The sequence below is a fragment of the Silene latifolia genome, chromosome 3 (genome assembly GCF_048544455.1).
Source record: "Silene latifolia isolate original U9 population chromosome 3, ASM4854445v1, whole genome shotgun sequence".
Lineage (NCBI taxonomy): Eukaryota > Viridiplantae > Streptophyta > Magnoliopsida > Caryophyllales > Caryophyllaceae > Silene > Silene latifolia.
In genome coordinates, this window is record NC_133528.1 from 12,925,522 (window position 1) to 12,945,573 (window position 20,052).

Here is a 20,052-nt window from a genome sequence, read left to right on the forward strand (position 1 = left end):
TCGTAATTCAAGGATGTATTTATAAATTGCGGAGATTATTAAATGTTGTATGTAATAATCTTGCTTCTAATTGTTGAAAAACAAGTTCTATATTAGGTTTTCTTTATTGTATGAAACGAATTAAACCAACCCAGATTCTAAAATAAATTATACTCGTATATACATACTTTAGTGTAACTCAAACTCGGAAATAACTACACCATAGATATACACGGAGTACTTCAAAAGCATACTTATAAGTTATAAGTAATTAACACCCATGTGAAAAGGCTTCAAAATTAAATGTCATAATTAATTAGCCACATCTAGCTAATTATTCTCAAACTTCTAAATTTATTTATTAGAGATGTACAAACTTTGCATGAAACTATTATTGGCCTGATTTGGCAGTTGGTTACTTAAGTATACCTAGTTGGCTTGTTGCTCAATGGTACAGGTAAAAGGGTACAAACTAAGGGTAGAACTTTGAGACCTACCCATTGTACAATCATGATGAACTTATATCCAATGCATGCAATCTACTGTAGCTGATTTTTGAAAAGTTATTACAACTTTAATTAGATAAGTTTTTCAACCATCTTCAGTAATAGTTGGTGTCTCTTAAGACGACAATTTCTATATTATAATTATAAACATCACTCACGGCTAATACTTGTTTATTTGGTAAAGTATACTCAGCTCCTTGTCATTTCTCATTTCCTCATTTCTAACTGATATCCTTTTTACTTGTTAAGAGATATACAACTAAAAAGATGGGCAGAAAAGTATGTGTTGTTGGCAGGCGGACGAAGTGAAGGTGTGCAGAATTAGTAGCACCAAGAAAAGAACAACTGATGAAGAAAATGGAGTAGCAACATCACCTATATGAGAAGAGTTTAACTGCCACAACTTCACTTAGTGCCCCGACCTTGTTGAGGATCCGCACATTCAGGTGAATGTATTGCTAGTAGTTGTGATACTTAAAATACAGGTAGCTTTAATGCTCTTTCACAGGCTCACTTGCTTGTTAGTTTTCCCATTTACATTTCGAGGATTCTTGAAAACCGGTATTTATTAGTTGATCAAGGCAATATCTTTAATATAGTCATTCATTCTTGCTTTAGATTCTTATAATGGATATGCTACTGCTGAAGAGGAAATTAAATTACTAGATGGAAAGGGGTAGTAGAACAAGAAGCTGCAGCTGGAAGTGCTATTGAGTAGGAATTTCTCGCTCAGGTATTTTTGCTACTCAATATTCATCCTTTACTCCGATGACGTTGTCCTTGTGGAAAAATTTGATTGCATGTTGCTGATCATTCTAGACTTTATGTCAACCATGTGACTGGCTCTTATTATTTGCACCTGTATTTTCTTGTGTTTTAGAAATAGAAACACATTTCTGTTTGGTGTATATTATCCTTAAATACGTGTTCTTGGTTTTCCATGAGGGGAATTTACTCTTGCTTCAATGTTTCCTTATCCATTTTTGGGCTTTCTGAACATAGCTAGTTAGTGAGTGCATTTAGCGTTTGAGTTCTTAGTATTAGACTCTGATTAGAATTTACTCTTGCTTCAATGTCCCCTTATCCATTTATCAGACTCAATCTAAATGAGTGAACTCACTAGCTTCAGTAAGTTAGCCTCTAAGAATTGATGTTCTTTTCTATTTCTCCCCCATCTTTGAGTACATCAAATTTTAAAACTTAGTAACTTGCATAGGGAATGAGTAATTACCTTTTCTCTTAGAATATTTAAATTAAAGAGAATTATTGATAATGAATGGATTGCACACATTTTACACTACAAGTTGATATCTGATTTGGGTTTTTTGGTTTCGTATTAAATTGAACTAGGTAATTGCTAGTTTTTCTTATTATATTTAGTTTTTTTAATTAATTTGATGGAAAAGTTGGATATTCGTTAAGTAAACTTTTTTGCAGGACCATAGTTGGTTTGTCTTTGAACATAATGTAGCAACCTAGTTTATTCATTTGTCGAAAATAGAGGGGTGAAATGGTCGCTTTGTGTTTGGTAAGGATGCGCACATTAAACCACACCTTAGCGCGGGATGTGGGAGAATTTGAGGCATCTGGTTGATCGGTTAAGGCTATTTTTTAGCTAAATTTTCAATGGATGCAAGACAATGTGTTTAGCTATCTGACACCCGTTTATTTGACAGTTGAATGAGTGTCGCATGTGTAAGACAATAACTCTGATCTTCTCTGTTTCTTCTTGTTACGAGACCGTAAAAAGAAATCATTCAAGCTATACTCCCACTCACAGTTGGAGACATACATATCCTTCTTATACAGTTAGATTTTAAACGTCTGACTGCATATGTATTTGTGAATGTCGTAAATTTCGATTCTGTCGATTCTGTCGATTGGCACTTTGTTGTCCGATTCATGTCCGATTGACACCGTAAACTGATTTTTTCCGTTACAAATATGACGTCTTTTTTGCTTACATATGGTTGAATATTATGACATGCAAGCCTGTTTACTCCTTCCCTTTTTCTTACCAATCTTCATTTCCTTGTGTTGAACCAGATTCTCTTGGTAATATGCCCAATGGGAGATGAGCAAATCTGAGGCTGCCAAGTAATCTTGTCTCTTCGGCCTTTTTTTTAAACAATTAGTCAGTTTACATATCGGTTTATATTTTTGTATAGGTTAGTCGTCTAAGTAAATTTGACACATTATGTAGATGAAATTTTTTTTGTAATTGGCTTTGGATAACCGATTGATTGTATACAGATATTTTTTGTTGATTATGGAATCATTTTGCATTGTCATCGTGTGTACGACTAATATGGACAACAGCGTAATATTTTTTTTTTATAAAAAATAATAATTATAGACATCGGATTTTTGCAAAAAACTGATGTCCATTGATCAAATAGACATCGGTTTTCCTAAAAATCTGATGTCCATTGATCAAATAGACATCGGTTTTCCTAAAATCCGATGTCCATTGATCAAATAGACATCGGTTTTCCTAAACATCCGATGTGAAAATTTTGATGGACATCGGTTTAAAATCTGATGTCCATTAATCCACAATGGACATGACCAAACTCTACATCGGTTGTGTATCCGATGTCTATATAGCGAAAAGTCCGATGTCCATCACAAGTTTTGTAGTAGTGTCTATAATACTTGAACAATTTTAAGTTTACGGATTTGTGCATACTGAAGGAAGATTAATACATCTTCACCACTCAACTTACATGATAAGTCAGCTATATATGTATTCCATAATTCTATTGTTATTTATTTTTGACAAAATTTGATTTGATCTATTACAGAGTATAATTTAGTATGTCTCGTTAAATCGATTATTTGAAGTAAATAAACTATTACTCTCTTCGTCTCATTCACTTATGAGGATATTCTAACTAAAGATAAACAAATGATTAAAATAGAGAGAATAATTCAATAGATCACGAGCAAGTACAACGGAGTTGGTCAATAACCATACTCATATCCGACCACCAACGATTGTACAAAGGAATGAGCTCTTTTTGGTAAAACTATGTGAAAAAGTGGCTGAAATATGAAAAGGTAATTGAAAACCGAAAAGTTAACTGAAATCTGAAAATTTAGCTAAAAATTATAAACTAGCTAATAAGCTCACTGATTTTATATAAAAAAAAATGTTTGCCAATTAAACTAGCTGAAAATATAGCTAATTATAGGTTACATGGGTACAAAGGGAAGATAATATACATCAGATACGTCATTTCTCAAATAATATCGTAGGTAGCATTTCATTTCAGGTAGCTTATTTGGTTAAATAAGCTACTCCGTACTTATCAAATACCTACAAAAAATAAGTTAGCTGAAACTTTGGTCAAATAAGCTACTTCGGTAAATAAATTAGAGGTGACAATCATTGACACGACATCAAGATACGAAGTTAACGAGTTAGGGTAAGACATTGTGACCCATTTAAGTAACTGGGTTGACACGGATATGACACGATACTTAAATGGTTTGGGTTAAGGGTTGAGCTCTTTTGACACGAACCCGACACGAATAATCCAATTACTTAAAAGTGTCATAATATAATTTGGGATGAATCATAATGCAATCAAACAACTTAAAAATAAGCATTTTCCTTCATCATTTTTGGGATAATAGGGCTATAAAGCTTAGTTTATTTTATTAGTTTATTGGGTTAAACGGGTTAAGTGAGTTCAAAATTACTTGCTAAAAGATAAATGAGTTACACAGGTCAGGTTGAATTATAGATAAATTAAATGGGTTGAGTTACGGTTAAGACAAATGACCCGTTATGTCATTGGGACGGGTTAGGGTTAAAGTATTGGTAAAAATAGTAACCCGTTTAAACTTGAGACAAATACAAACACGACAAGCTCTAATTTATTTGCTAGGTCTAAAATAAATCACTTAAAATATCTTGTCAAATAGAGTCGTAAAAATACATAAACGGTGAAAATGGATGATCCGGCCAAGACCATAAAAGATAATCAAACAACAAAAATGAAATAATCAACGATAATGTAAAGATTAATTGACTTTGTCCACCATAACCCAACATTGTAACAAGACCAGTTATTCTAACACGGTAATGTTTTCATTATTTTACATTACTTTCGATTAACAATTGTCTTATCGTAGAACTTTACCGACCAGTTCAACTCCCCTACAGTTTCCATCAAACACTATAAAAAGAGATGTTTTTCAGTATTATTCCATCAAATTAGCTTCCAAAATCTTCACTTAGCTTGCCAAAAGAAAAACTAAGAAATATATAGTCCAATACGTCAATAATGGCACTTCTGAAGCTTTTAATTTCAACAATTGCTTGCATGGCTATACTTGTGTCTATGACATATGCCACCGATCCTAACCAGCTACAAGACTTCTGTGTCGCAACAAGTGATCCCACAAAAGCAGGTGAAGATCGTATACACCCTTCGTCTCAATCATTTGTTACCTTTTTTGTTTATTGTGAGAGATTCTTTAATCATATGTAAACAAGTAGTGATAAAGATGAATGGAAACTGTATAATCCACTTATTATTCAACGTCGAGAGTAAACCTGAAACTTGAAAGAAAGTCGCATATTGCTACGAGTACATAATTTAAATTTGATTTACTTTGTATTATTTTAACTGCACATGATTATGAAATAATTTGCAAAACTAACAATAATCTGGTTATCTCTTTACAGTGTTCATAAATGGACTCTTATGCAAGAACCCAAATGAAGCAACTCCAGATGATTTTTACTTCAAAGGGTTAGACGTTCCGGCCAACACTAACAATAGGCTTGGATCCGGCGTGACTCTAGTAAACCCAATGAACCTAGCAGGACTAAACACCCTTGGCATATCCGTTGCAAGGCTTGACTTTGCACCATACGGGCTCATTTCACCTCACACTCACCCTCGCGCCACAGAGGTTTTCACCGTCATGGAGGGTACTATCTACGTGGGTTTCGTCACCTCAAACCAGGCCAATGGCGGCAACAAGTTATTCACTAAAGTGCTTAACAAAGGTGACGTGTTTGTTTTCCCACAAGGCCTTATTCATTTCCAGCTAAACATTGGCAAAACCCCTGCAGTTGCCTTCTCAGGATTGAGTAGCCAAAACCCGGGTGTAGTCACTATTCCTAACGCGGTGTTTGGTTCCGACCCACTTATTTCCGTTGATGTTCTTTCCAAGGCGTTCCAGCTTGATGCTGGCCTTGTTAAGTACCTTCAATCCAAGTTCTCCACCGGATCCTAATTTCGATCCAACCACTGATGATTTCTATATTTTGTTCATGCTAGAATAATTCTTTCATATTGTATTGCCATTGATTGTATTGTTTCATTAAAATAAAGTTTCCGTCAACATTAATTAATAAAATTAATTATGAATTCACTATTTCAATTCAGGAAGTTTTAGTCTTCTATAACTATTAACTAATTTAAACAATTCAAAATCAAAGTCAACATCTATATGACCCAATTCAAGAAATACGAATTTTAATTCCAATGAATAGAAATAACAATAGTTACAATTAATCTACTATTACAAATTTAAAACAAAATTAGGGCAAATTAAACCTAGACAATTAGGGCTTTAACAAATTAGGGCACAATTAAACCCAAACAATATTCGTAATTCAGCAATTTACATAAATGTATAATACTAATGAAGACTGGATTTGGGGAAAATTAAACCCTAACGAGAACACCATCAACAAGTTTACAGAGGACATAGACAATTGGTTGAGTAGAAGGATGATTAGAAGCCCCTGTTGAGTAATAACTCGAACACGAACACGAAACCGAACTAGAACACTCAGAATCAGCAGTAGGAACATTAGAAGCCTCTGACCAACAGCAACTCATCGGACTGGAACCCGGGTCATCAGAATCATAAGATTGATCTTCGTCAGAGACAGAAAGCGAAAGACAGTAATTGGAAGACCATATTGATGTTGGTTTCTTCTTAAGAGTGAGTTTTCTTGGCGGTATAGATTTCCTTGCAACAGCACGGCAGCGTTTGAGTGGGAGTACCGTCATAGAGGTGGAAACAGAGCGGTGAGCAACCTTTCTAAGAGGCTCCCCAGGGAAGTAATCAATGTACCCGACTTTCGACTTGGCTGCCGATTTCGTCATTGTGGTGATAATAACTCAAGTAAATAAGTAATAATGTATTGTAATGAAGATGGGGATTTGGGGAAAATTGAAGGGAAGAGAAGATGAAGATTAGGGTTAATTGTTGATCAAGGTGTAAACAAATTAAGAGTGATTAGTGATTGAAGTAATCAAATGGACTTTCAACGATGACTCAAGATGATCAAGATAATCAAGAAAGTCAAGACAATGATATTATCCTAGCCTTAGTCGAAAAATGTAAGAGTAAGTGTAACATTCTTATTTAAGTCGAGTTATGGCAAAACCATGCAACAGTACGTTGTACTGTGGTTTCTGGTACTACCGTATGGAGGACGTTTTCAACAAAATGTTTTAAGTGTTAAAACTTTGGAAATTTCAAACCTTAGCATTTGAATCTTCAATAGCTTGAAAACAAATCTAAAATTTTGAGTCACAAAATCCACTTGAATAAACCTATAGATTTGTGCAAACACCTTTTATATAAATGGTAAGTTAGACTTGTCAAACTTTTAAAGGTAGAAAAGTTTTTTTGCCATTTTTGTAAAAGGTTACATGTTGAGTGTATTAGCTTAAGTTTTCTGATTTCTTCAATAACTTAAGCCCCAAGCCTATAGTCTAACACTTACCATCACTCAAAGCTACTCATTTTATATTGGATTTAATTTCCCTAAATTGTACTTACTTGAAAACAAATCCACTATAAATAGAGTGTCTTAGTCTCATTTATTTCCCAAGATTTTCCAAAGCATTTATTGTAAAACATTGCAAATCATTTGTGCATTTAAAGCTTTGTTCTTCAAGTTTTTGCAAAACGTTTTTTCAGATTTTTAAAAATCTTCATTTGTTTTCGAAAAAGCAGTAAACCTTCAAGTATCAGTTCGCTGTGCTGTGACATAATGAGTTTGTTCTATGATTCTCGTGTTAGATCTTAATTGTGATCTCCATGTTCATTTAGTGAACTCTTGAGATTCAAGATTCTGTAACACCTTGAGATACAACCCATAAACTCTTGAAGTGGAGTAGCTTTAAGTTTGAGTGCAACCGGAGTAGGTTGGCGAGTTATTTCATTGTAAGGGGTTTAGTAAGTTTGAGTAAATTTCTAAACAAGCAATAAAATAACGGTTGGACGTAGGTCTCGGAGTAGAGGCTGAACCAATTTTTAAAATGTCGTTTGTTTGTTCATTTACTTTTACGTTCTTTCACTTTGCTATTTCTCGCTTGTACCTAGTCAAGTTCTTTGTCACAGTCACCTATACTGTGACATAAAGCTGTTCTACCTTCTTGTAAACTTACATTCAATTAAGTTTCTCAAGTCTTGTACTTCAATATTCTTTACTTAAGTTAATCAATTAATTAAGTTAAGGATAAATTTTTTAAAAGGTACACCTAATTCACCCCCTCCCCCTCTTAGGTGTTTATCGTTCATGTTACGATGACTAGGTAATACTCCCTCCATTCAACTCCACTTTACATGTTTGCTTTATCACGTTTTCCAACGCGACTTTTACACGGTAAATATCTTTAGCTACGTATTTGCAAAATTATAAAAGATAGATATTTTTAATGTACTCTTAAAAACAAATCAAATAAGATCTCACATGAATATATTTTAACTTATATATCGAGAGAAAAATGAAGTTAAATGTCCGCTTGTATATTCTGGTCTTTGGCAGAACCTCCGAGAGGAATTTGTGTGCCCTCTGATACGGTCGTTATGTACCAAAAATAAATACCTAAGTACTACTAACAGAAGTCAGCGGTAAGTAGGATCGATCTCCATAGGGAGGCTATTTTGCTAATTATCTGTTTAACTCAGTCTGTCAGAATGTCATAGAAATGGGGGTTTAAATTATTTTACTAAAACTATTAAGAGATTAAAAGAGAGAAATTAACAGTAAGAGAAGGGAACTAGGATTTCGGGTCATCAATAAACGTCAGTTAATCACAGCTAAGGTCACAGATCAGTCGATGTGTCGGTCTAAGGGGCAACGAATATCTCCTTTCGGTCTCAATTCGCCCTAAAATGTTATTAGCTTAACTTTCGCCCTCACTAAAGCATCCTATTGTTCATTGCAGGTCTCACCCCTTCCAACCTTTCGGTCCAGGTCAAAATTTACCAATATTAAAAGACTAATTGCTTCGAATCAACTAGCAGGATACAGTTAAAGCAACGATTAACAACATAGACATAACTACAACGACAGATCTAATAACCTAATTAGCAATTAACATCGGTCTATTGAATCACCTAATCCTAGCAGGAGAATTTAGCTAGACATAATTAAATAAGCAAGAACAAGGGAAAGAATGATAAACATTTAAATAAATTAAAGAGGAAAAGGAAGGGAAAGAAGTTACAAAGAGAAAAGGATCCAGGAAATTAGAGATGAATAATGTAGAGAGTAACAAAGTGTATGGAATTATAAGAGATCCCGAGAGGGGAAGAGAAGAGAGAGTTACAAATGACGTAATACCTTCCTATTTATAAGAAAATAGGAATTATTCAACCTAATGACGGAAATAAACTAAAAAGCCCAAGCCCGTAGGAGAATCCACTCGATCGAGTGATTTAAAACCACTCGATCGAGTAAACTAAAGCTTAAACCACTCGATCGAGTAGAAAATCTACTCGATCGAGTAAATCCTAAAATGCCACTACTCGATCGAGTAGAAAAAGGACTTGATCGAACATAATTCTACTCGATCGAGTACTTTCCAGCTGATGGGGCATATTCTGCACCCGCTGACCAAGTCAACATATTGAGCAAGGTCAAAGATATCCACAAGCAAGTCAACGACTTAGACAGCCTAACCGACGCAGCCTGTCGGCCTGTCTCTCGTGCCTCGGCTAGGACAACTAGCCAGCCAGGGCACATATCCGTGTACTCATATCCAAGACCCCTCGGCGGCGAGTCAACAGGGCCCGCCGGCCTGCCATGGGTCCCTCGGCCGAGGGTAGATCAGCCTTTCCACCTGCTAGCCACTTGGCCACTTGGCCACTACGTGACAAAAGGTGAAAGTCTATAAATACTCCTCAACTCTCATTGAGGAAAGGATCCACAATTGAACCTAAGAATCACTATTCATCTGGTAATATCTTCCTTATCTCTCTACAAAATATACTTCGCCAAGTAACAACAACTTATCTCTTTAAGTCCACTGACTTGAGCGTCGGAGTGAGTACGCTCGGCCAAAGCCGAGCCCTCAGTTTGTTCATTGTTTCAGGAGACCGAAAGGAGGATTCAATCGAAGACGTCATTCTACAAGCACGGGTGGTAACAAATAACTGCTTCGCAATTACACCCGGAACACCAGCAACAATTTCCTGCTTTGCGCACTGAACTTCAAACGGCTGCCATTTCTTCGTTACTTGGTCAAACAGGGTGATTCCGGTGGCATTGGAAATCTAAGAGGACAAACTTTCATCTCCAATTAGAATCACCTGAATATAATTTGTAGAACTCGAGATATGGCTCTCCAAAGTAGGCACTAGCAATTTGAAGTTTTTCATTTGTTCGCCTAGCTATCTTTCTTCTTTGCGCATCTCAAAATAGCTACATTCCCGCTCCAAATTCACTCTTTCTCCAAATTCATGCTAAACGGACGGTAAAAGGCTTGATTTCACTACTTTCTGGTTCATTCCTACAAATAAGACAAAACAAACCAAAGTAACATATTCGGGGCATTTCGTAGCATAAATTACGATAAAAGCGTTGAAATACGTGCATAAAATAGGCTAAAAAGACTATATAAAATGCACGTATCAAATCTCCCCAAACCAAACCTTTACTCGTCCTCGAGTAAACTAAATTCAAATTAATGGAACGGAAAAAGATAACAAAGAGCTAGCTACAAATGCCCACTTAAACCGATTTAATGCAAGCAAACTAACTCTTATAGCAAACAGTCAAATGCAAACAAGTTGTAAGATGTTTATAATAAAGCTGAACCGTCGACCTTGCAAGACCTTTAAAATCGGACTCTCACGGGTCACTCTTCTCTCATGAAGCAAAGGGTAGGCATATATGTATAAGAGAGAAAGAAAAATAGTCGCTCACCTAGACTACGACCCACATAAACATGCATGCACCTAATATGATAAACAATTCTAGCTACCGTACACACATTACAACCAAACAAGGTCCTGTCACAGCCGAGGGCTTACAAAAATATGGTAAAGTGAGGCAATGGGTAAGAAAAGGCAAAACATTTATGGGAATGTGGAGGTATAGGTGATCAAGCTAGTACCTAAACAGAACCATGTGACAACATCCATTTCCAACTCAATTGTGAAATAAGCACAATGCCCTTCATTTGGCATAAAACTCACCAAACCGAACTGAACTTACTCCTCAATTAATATAAGTAAAGCATAGGAGCAAAACCGATCTTTTTCAAACAACATTTCTCTTTTGTTTCTTTATCTTCCTATTTTTTTTTCGGTTTCTGCTTTTTTTTTTCTTTTCGAATTCATTTTTTCATTTTTTTTGTCATTTTTTTTTCATCAACCTCCTTTTCTTCATAAATCACCAACTCCAAATCGATATGATATGAACCAAATTTGGCACAATGAAGTATATACCGCAAAAACAATCTAAACTAGCTTGACAGGGCAGGCTAAATTTGGATGTAGTTAAGGGTCAACAGGCAGATTTGGCTAATGTGGAGTTAAACGAGTAAAAATGAAAGAAAGGGAAATTGTAAGCACCTCCCTGCATGTGACACCAACCACTAACCCGAATGTATGTAGGCAAAAAGCAATTGAATTTCATATACGTGCAAATTGATGATACATGATATGCAAGGAGTAACTACTCACAATCCTACATGAAGCTGGTCACAAATGACACCAGTTTATATGGCTCTAATCCTTAGAATATATAAGTAGGTTGCCAAAATTTCAGGTCAAGTCTATTCGTTCAGCTAAATTAAACATTAACTCGTAGATATGCAAAAGACAAAGTTAAAAGATAACAGTTTATTGCAAGGCTTAAGCAAAAAGACAAATGCAGTGCAATTTCATCACTGAAATCTACCGTTCCGACTCAACCTATATGCTAAAAATAAACGTGAATTTTTTGAATTTTCTAATTTTTTTTTTTTTGAGATTTTTAATAAGAATAAACAACAATGCAAACTGAAAATTAAACGTGAAACAAAAATGCAATAAACAACAAAATGCAGACACAGATATGGATGCATAACCTCTCCAAACTAAACCGTACAATGCCCTCATTGTACCAAAACATGGAAAGGAAACGCAAACTAAAAGAGAAAGAGAGTAAATGCGGAAAACTCACAAGATTGCGCGAATAAGGGACCTCCCCAAACCAGCCAGCAACGTGGGAGGTCACTAATAGCTCCGAAACATCGTCACAAGAAGCTATCCAAGCAATGGGCGTCCAAAACAGCTCGATCGAGAGGAATAGTGGTCGATCGAGTAAAATTGTGGTCGATCGAGTATTTTTTTTTTTTTTTGTGCGCAGGTACTCGATCGAGTAGAATAAGTACTCGATCGAGTGATTTCAGCAGCAAAAGCTCTCGATCGAGTACAAAAGGTACTCGATCGAGTGATCCTTAGTATATTCCTGCAAAAGACGCAATAAAAACAGCCCGCAAAACTAACAAAGCAAGCATACTGATATAGTCCATGGTATGAAAACCATTTATTACAACTGAAATGAAATAAAATGAAAAATAAATCTCCGGGTTGCCTCCCGGGTAGCGCTAGCTTCAGTCAGGTCCCAGCTCGACCTTCTTTTATTCGAGCCTCACTAATCAGTTATAATCAAAACAGCTCAAAGCGCGCAGCATTAAATCATACATCTGCGCATGTGCTACAAAAAAGCATAAGTAGCACCATAGTGGAATAAAAATATAGGAAATAAAAATGTTAAACTGTTTAAGTCTCACAAATTTCCTATGAGAGCTCCTAAATTTATCCACAAAATATAGGAGCGCGGGAGCAATAGACGATAAAATAAGGTCCCGTTTCAGATTAACAATATTTAAATGATAAGGACGGCGGAAAATCGTTAAATTATTCGACCTACTGGGAAGGGGCAAAGCATTAGAATGTGCAGCGTAAGTTAAACGAGGCAATTTACTATTTAAACAAACAATAAATAAATTATCGTTTACTACCTCGGTTTGGTCGCTCTCATTGACGGAATCATTAACAAAGGAAAATATTACCTCTTCCGTGCTAGGAGCAATCACCGACTCAGCTGCCTCTTCGTCACCCTCCTCAGTGGATATCGTCCCGTAAATCGCAGCCTTTTGTGCATCCGACTCGGCTTTGAATAGGGGAGATTCACCGTATCCATTATCATCGTCAAAATCGTCATCCAAAACAAATCCACATGACGAATCAATGCTCTCATTGGTTAGATTCGATCGATCGAGTAAAATTGTTGCTCGATCGACCATTTCCTTCCTGATTTTCACTCGATCGAGTAGAAATATCACTCGATCGAGAACTTTCTTCTGGAAATTCACTCGATCGACTAATATAAGTCACTAGATCGAGTGATTCTTCTTGTACAGCACTGAAATCTTCGTGTATGCTATTGAAATATGATAGAAATTCGTTATCCGAGTCATAAAGATCATCCTCAGCATTGGGCAACACGGGTTCTTCATGGGAAAAACCGCTCTCAGTAAAGTATACCTCTTCTGTTTGCCAACTATCAGACTCAGCTGCTAACTGAGCTATTATAGACTCGAGCTCATCAATGTGCGCGAAAAACCGTCTATCATGCTCTTGCCTTTTGGAGGCAAGTATCTCTAACAAAGATTTCAGCTCCGCAATCTCTTCTTCTTGTATATCAGGAGGATCTTGTTGCGGTGGCCATTGATAGGGTGGATGTGGCGTAGGAGAAGTGCAGTAATTACCACATCCCCATGATTTCTTCCTTTCCCAACTAGAAGGTTTTTCAGATTGAGCTTCAAACTGAGCGATTAGTCGGGAGACAGATGTCATCTTGGCAAAAGGGATCGATGGTACTCAAGCCTTCCCTTCGATAATCTCCCTCGGTAGCCTGTCCAATAAACCTGTAGGCCTATCAAAACAGCACTAAAGAAAAAGATAAGAACAGCCTCAAGGTACTTAGCCTTCTCTTGAGGCGAAAGACAAACAAAATAAAACAGATAAAAAACGTCGCCTCCCCGACAACGGCGCCAAAATTTGATATGGTCGTTATGTATCAAAAATAAATACCTAAGTACTACTAACAGAAGTCAGCGGTAAGTAGGGTCGACCTCCACAGGGAGGCTATTTTGCTAATTATCTGTTTAACTCAGTCTGTCAGAATGTCACAGAAATGGGGGTTTAAATTATTTTACTAAAACTATTAAGAGATTAAAAGAGAGAAATTAACAGTAAGAGAAGGGAACTAGGATTTCGGGTCATCAATAAACGTCAGTTAATCACAGCTAAGGTCACAGATCAGTCGATGTGTCGGTCTAAGGGGCAACGAATATCTCCTTTCGGTCTCAATTCACCCTAAAATGCTATTAGCTTAACTTTCGCCCTCACTAAAGCATCCTATTGTTCACTGCAGTTCTCACCCCTTCCAACCTTTCGGTCCAGGTCAAGGTTTACCAATATTAAAAGACTAATTGCTTCGAATCAACTAGCAGGATACAGTTAAAGCAACGATTAACAACATAGACATAACTACAACGACAGATCTAATAACCTAATTAGCAATTAACATCGGTCTATTGAATCACCTAATCCTAGGAGGAGAATTTAGCTAGACATAATTAAATAAGCAAGAACAAGGGAAAGAATGATAAACATTTAAATAAATTAAAGAGGAAAAGGAAGGGAAAGAAGTTACAAAGAGAAAAGGATCCAGGAAATTAGAGATGAATAATGTAGCAGAGTAACAGTGTATGGAATTATAAGAGATCCCGAGAGGGGAAGAGAAGAGAGAGTTACAAATGACGTAATACCTTCCTATTTATAAGAAAATAGGAATTATTCAACCTAATGACGGAAATAAACTAAAAAGCCCAAGCCCGTAGGAGAATCCACTCGATCGAGTGATTTAAAACCACTCGATCGAGTAAACTAAATCTTAAACCACTCGATCGAGTAGAAAATCTACTCGATCGAGTAAATCCTAAAATGCCACTACTCGATCGAGTAGAAAAAGGACTCGATCGAACATAATTCTACTCGATCGAGTACTTTCCAGCAACAATTTCCTGCTTTGCGCACTGAACTTCAAACGGCTGCCATTTCTTCGTTACTTGGTCAAACAGGGTGATTCCGGTGGCATTGGAAAGCTAAGAGGACAAACTTTCATCCCCAATTAGAATCACCTGAATATAAGTTGTAGAAATCGAGATATGGCTCTTCAAAGTAGGCACTAGCAATTTGAAGTTCTTCCTTTGCTCGCCTAGCTATCTTTCTTCTTTGCGCATCTCAAAATAGCTACATTCCCGCTCCAAATTCACTCTTTCTCCAAATTCATGCTAAACGGACGGTAAAAGGCTTGATTTCACTACTTTCTGGTTCATTCCTACAAATAAGACAAAACAAACCAAAGTAGCATATTCGGGGCATTTCGTAGCATAAATTACGATAAAAGCGTAGAAATACGTGCATAAAATAGGCTAAAAAGACTATATAAAATGCACGTATCACCCTCCAAGATACCATCCTCTCCTTCTGTTCCAACTCGGGTCAAAAGATTAACTGCTCCAAAAGCAAAATCACCTTTTCCAAACACCCCCCCATACCGAGGCCACTCTCTTCGAAGACGCCCTCGACATCAAGAAAACCAACAACCTGGGTACCTATCTTGGTTTTCCCCTCCTAAGTAGGAAACCTAAGCGATCTGATTTACATTACATTTTGGACAACATTAAGTCTAAACTTGCCACTTGGAAATCTCGGTTCCTCTCTAGAGCCGGTAGGATCTGCCTTATCAAATCTACCATCAACGCCATCCCCAACCATGCGATGCAATGCATTCGCCTCCCCTCCTCCATCCTCCGTGACATTGACAAGACCACTAGGAGCTTCCTTTGGTCTAGTCAGTCTGCTAACAAACTCCATCTTGCTAATTGGGATCTTGTCACCCTTCCTCTTTCTCTTGGCGGCCTTGGCATTAAAGCCGCTGAGCCTCTTAATGACGCTCTCTCAACTAAACTCAGTACTAAAGTCCTCATCAACAACTCCTCCTCTGCCTCTAAGGCCATCCACAGCAAATATTGTACTCCCTCCCGACGCTCTTTCTCTCGGGGTTCCCATATTTGGAAGAACATTGGAAGAGGGTGGAACATCCTGAAAGATCACCTCCTCTGGTCCATTGGAGATGGCTCCACCATCAGCCTTTGGGATGACCCTTGGCTTGACCTTGGCCCTCTCATAACCCTCGTTCTTGGCCCCCTAAGCCTTTCTTCCTCCACTGCAAGATTATGCTCTATTATCTCCAATGGAGTTTGGGCCCTCGACTCCCTTGACTTTGTCCTCCCCGACTACATCATCAGCAACATTCTCTCCATCCCCATCTCGACTACCCCCAGACCTGATGTCCTTTCCACCTTCCTTGCCCCCAAAGGCAAATTCTCTGTCAGTGATGCTTATTCCTCTCTGTGCCGTCCTATCCCTACCCTTACCCCTTCCCCCTTCCCTACCGACCTTAGTTGGCTCTGGGATCTTCCAACCCAACCTCGAATCAAAGTCTTCCTCTGGCTTGTGTGGTGGAACAAGCTACCGCACAAAGCTTCTCTCTTTGGAAGAAACATCTTGCCCAGTTCGTCCTGCTCCCTGTGTCCCAACCCTCTATTCCCGAGACCTCTCTCCATGCCCTCCGCGACTGTAGCTTTGCCTCTCACTCTTGGTCCATCCTCAATGTCACTAGTTCCTTTTTCGATGCTGACCTTCACCACTGGATTTATGATAACTGCACTTCTCACCCCCCCTAGTTGGACTACCCTCTTCACCTTCGTCCTCTGGCGCCTTTGGCTGAGACGATGTGACTTAACCTTCTCCCCCCCCCCGCATCCACCTCTACCTCCCCTTCCACCTTCTGTGCCTCGGTCGCTTCCCAATCTTTTGCCTGGACCCGCGCCTCTGATTGTTCCCACACTACCCCTGTTATGATTTCCACCCACCTTGATGCCTTTAGCTACCCTTTGAGCTGGGCCCCTCCGCCGCTTGGTTGGTTTAAAACCAACGTTGACGCGGCCTTTTCTCCCTCCTCTTCCTTAGCTAGCCTGGGGTGTGTCATCAGAGACGGTTTTGGTTCCTGGGTTTTAGGTTGGTCCACCCGCTTCCTTGGTCCTAACCCTTTCCTTTGTGAGGTCCTTGCCATTCGGGATGGGATTTTACGCTCTAGAGTCTTGGTGAATAATGTCTTGATTGCCTCTGACTGTCTTGATGCGGTTACCTCTATTTTATGCCCCTTGTGGACCGTTTACACTAACATTATTCTTGAGTGTAGGACCCTCTTGCAGGACTCCCCGCATTTGAAGCTTGTATTTGAGAAGAGATCGGCCAACCGTGTTGCGGATGCCATCGCCCACCACTCCATTAGAGACTCTAGTATTTTGTCGGGTTGTTTTGAGTGGGATTTGCCCCCTCCTTTTGTTGTAGACCTTTGCACTTTAGACTTTGTTGTGGCATGTGCGCCTCTTTCCCCCGACCCGCCCCCGTGATGTACTTGTAACTCTTTTGTTTATTTATTTATATATTGCTCCTTTCTTCCAAAAAAAAAATGTCCGCTTGTGAATAGTGTGCAAAAGAGAAACATGCAAAGTGGAGTTGAATTGAGGGACTAGGGAGTAATATCTTAGCTAGGAAAGGATCAACTTGAGCATATGCCTCGTTATTGGAAGTTTAAAACGGATTCAATTAGTAGGTAAAAATGGTTATCAATCAATCCTGTTTTATGTGTAAAAACACCACCACAAATCTGTAGCTAGTAGTAAGTCGGCCTGGAGATTCATGATTCCTAATACGCGCCCCCACCATTATGAAAGAAATAGTTATTATTAATTCTAAGTCATTACCTGCTTAAAGACTTATTTGGTGATACAACCATCACCATTAGAGAGACTTTAATCACATAATATTTCGTCAAATTAAATTCTACGACCATTTCAACCCTTAACTCATTAATTTATCATATCCTTAGCCTATAAAAGCCCGATTTTGTTGTGTTAAACAATCATCGATCAAAAACCACAATCAAACCAATAATCACCTTAATTACTAATCAAAATTATCATGGCATTTCCTAAGCTCTTTGCAACCTTAACCCTTTTGCTCATAACTTTATCCTTGGTCTATGCCACTGATCCTACCCAGCTCCAAGATTTTTGTGTCGCCACAAACGATACCAATAACGCAAGTAAGTACTTAATTTCGAGTTATATATAGGTCCATGTTTATAACACAAGTCGATAATGTTTTTGTACTTAACTTTGGAGATGTAATAATTACTAACGTATGTACTCTGTATTATTATTATTGCAGTATTTGTGAATGGACTCTTTTGCAAGAATCCAATGGACGCGACACCCGAAGATTTTCTGTTCAAAGGGCTAGATGTTCCAGCCCCATTAAACAAACTTGGATCAAGTGTGAAACTAGTGAGTCCAATGAACTTACCCGGACTCAACACCCTCGGCATATCAGTTGCTAGACTAGACTTCGCGCCATACGGTCTAATCTCACCCCACACCCACCCTCGCGCCACTGAGGTGTTCACCGTCTTGGATGGAACCATCTATGTTGGTTTTGTTACATCAAACCAGGCCAATGGCGGTAACAAGTTGTTCACAAAGGTGCTTAACAAGGGAGACGTTTTCGTGTTCCCACAAGGTTTAATTCACTTTCAACTCAACATCGGCAAGACACCAGCTGTTGCATTTTCGGGATTGAGTAGCCAGAATCCCGGTGTTGTTACTATTTCCAACGCGGTTTTTGGTGCTGAGCCTCCGATCAACGTTGATGTTCTATCCAAGGCTTTTCAGCTTGATGCTAATGTGATCAAGATGTTGCAATCCAATTTCTCCACCGGAAATTAAACTATGGAATAGCTATAAAATTAAAACTTAGGCATCTCATTGGCAAGGGTGTACGATATTCTTGTATAGAATTTTTCATACTTCTATTGGCTATTATTGTTAGATGCACAATTATATGTACGTGTTATACTCGTCGTAATAAATTCGACTCTTAGTCTAGTTGTTCGAAGAGTATCTTTGTGATAATTATATACAGAGTATTATTTTTACTTATCGCGATAATTCTATACTGAGTACTGACAATAAGTGAACCATTCAACGGTACATCAACCAAGTTCAATTCCCATTACATTGAACTGAAGCTTTGATTGAAGAGCATCAGAAAAGACAGTATGGTACACTGCCGCAAAGCCATCTCTGCCTCTTAACAATTGAGCATACGCGCCTATTTAGCCAGTATTCGACTGTGGCAAAATCATAACCCAAATATCCATTGCTAATCTCATGTCCTTCACTATCCTTCAAGTTAAGTTTCACGCCAAAATAGTCCCCATCGTAACGACGACCAAGACATTTTAATGGAACACGTTCAAAAGGGCGTATAAGCTGAGGTTTTATCTTGCTTTCATTGAAAGTAACAAAATTTTCCATTACATCATAACACAAAATTGTACACGAGAGACCTAACGTAGCTGAATTGTTTAAACCATACATGCAAACTGAAATTGAGAACACCTCCACGAGCGGACGCCGCTCAAAGGAGAGCCCTGATGCAAACCTGTTATATACCACAATAATATTAACAGTTAGTAGCTTGAATTTCTGAGTATTCAACACACTTTGAAAACAAATATTTCCTCTGTCAGTGTTAGACTGTTAGTTTTCTCATTTCAGCATAAACAGTATCGCTATTACCATGATGGTGATTCGGTTCAACTATAAGACTGATGCATACCAAGTTTGCACATTGGAATATTATGAACTCCACAACTACGTTTGGATGGGAAAATCCCGGAAAAGGACTGCCAAAGTGTATACAACATACGTTGTCATAAGCAAAGTCCGAGCAATCTATAAATTTCATTTCGTCCATCACTAAGGAATCTGATTCCCCTTCCTTAAGGTAGAAATGTAGAATACGAGAAAGAAAGTATTTGGCAAACACCGAAGACCCTCAAGTTGGAAATTTCGAATGGTGGTTGCATAATACGGAGTAATTGTTTTCTATATCCACCGAAGACCCTCAACTAAAAATTCCGAAAATTTAATCCTAACCCTCTACCTCTACCATTGGCTGAAATTAATGACATGCCGACATGGTCAAGTAAAACCAATTTACATGATACAAAAGCTGAAATAATTATGTTGGAAACTAATTCAAAGTTGACTACTATTATTTAGGATCATGTGGTAAATGGTAGTCATGGTCATCAGTTGTTAGAGTA

At 37.9% G+C, this 20,052-nt stretch overlaps 2 protein-coding genes across 2 annotated transcripts; both read left to right on the forward strand.

Moving 5' to 3' along the window:
- Positions 1–4,737: 4,737 nt before the first annotated feature.
- LOC141645921 (germin-like protein) lies at positions 4,738–5,839 on the forward strand. Its single transcript, XM_074454073.1, has 2 exons — positions 4,738–4,904; positions 5,182–5,839. Exons 1-2 carry the CDS (start codon positions 4,778–4,780, stop codon positions 5,736–5,738), a joined length of 684 nt encoding a protein of 227 aa, XP_074310174.1. The 5' UTR covers positions 4,738–4,777; the 3' UTR covers positions 5,739–5,839.
- An 11,935-nt stretch (positions 5,840–17,774) lies between these two features.
- On the forward strand, positions 17,775–18,682 carry LOC141647241 (germin-like protein). Its single transcript, XM_074455354.1, has 2 exons — positions 17,775–17,988; positions 18,114–18,682. The coding sequence occupies exons 1-2, from the start codon at positions 17,865–17,867 to the stop codon at positions 18,665–18,667; spliced, it is 678 nt and encodes a 225-aa protein (XP_074311455.1). The 5' UTR covers positions 17,775–17,864; the 3' UTR covers positions 18,668–18,682.
- The last annotated feature ends 1,370 nt before the right edge of the window (positions 18,683–20,052 follow it).

Coding starts and splice junctions, on each gene's coding strand:
- LOC141645921 (XM_074454073.1), top strand. CDS start 4,778: ATGGCACTTCTGAAGCTTTTAATTTCAACAATTGCTTGCATGGCTATA. Junction 4,905..5,181: donor AAGTGATCCCACAAAAGCAG/GTGAAGATCGTA, acceptor ATCTCTTTACAG/TGTTCATAAATGGACTCTTA.
- LOC141647241 (XM_074455354.1), top strand. CDS start 17,865: ATGGCATTTCCTAAGCTCTTTGCAACCTTAACCCTTTTGCTCATAACT. Junction 17,989..18,113: donor AAACGATACCAATAACGCAA/GTAAGTACTTAA, acceptor TTATTATTGCAG/TATTTGTGAATGGACTCTTT.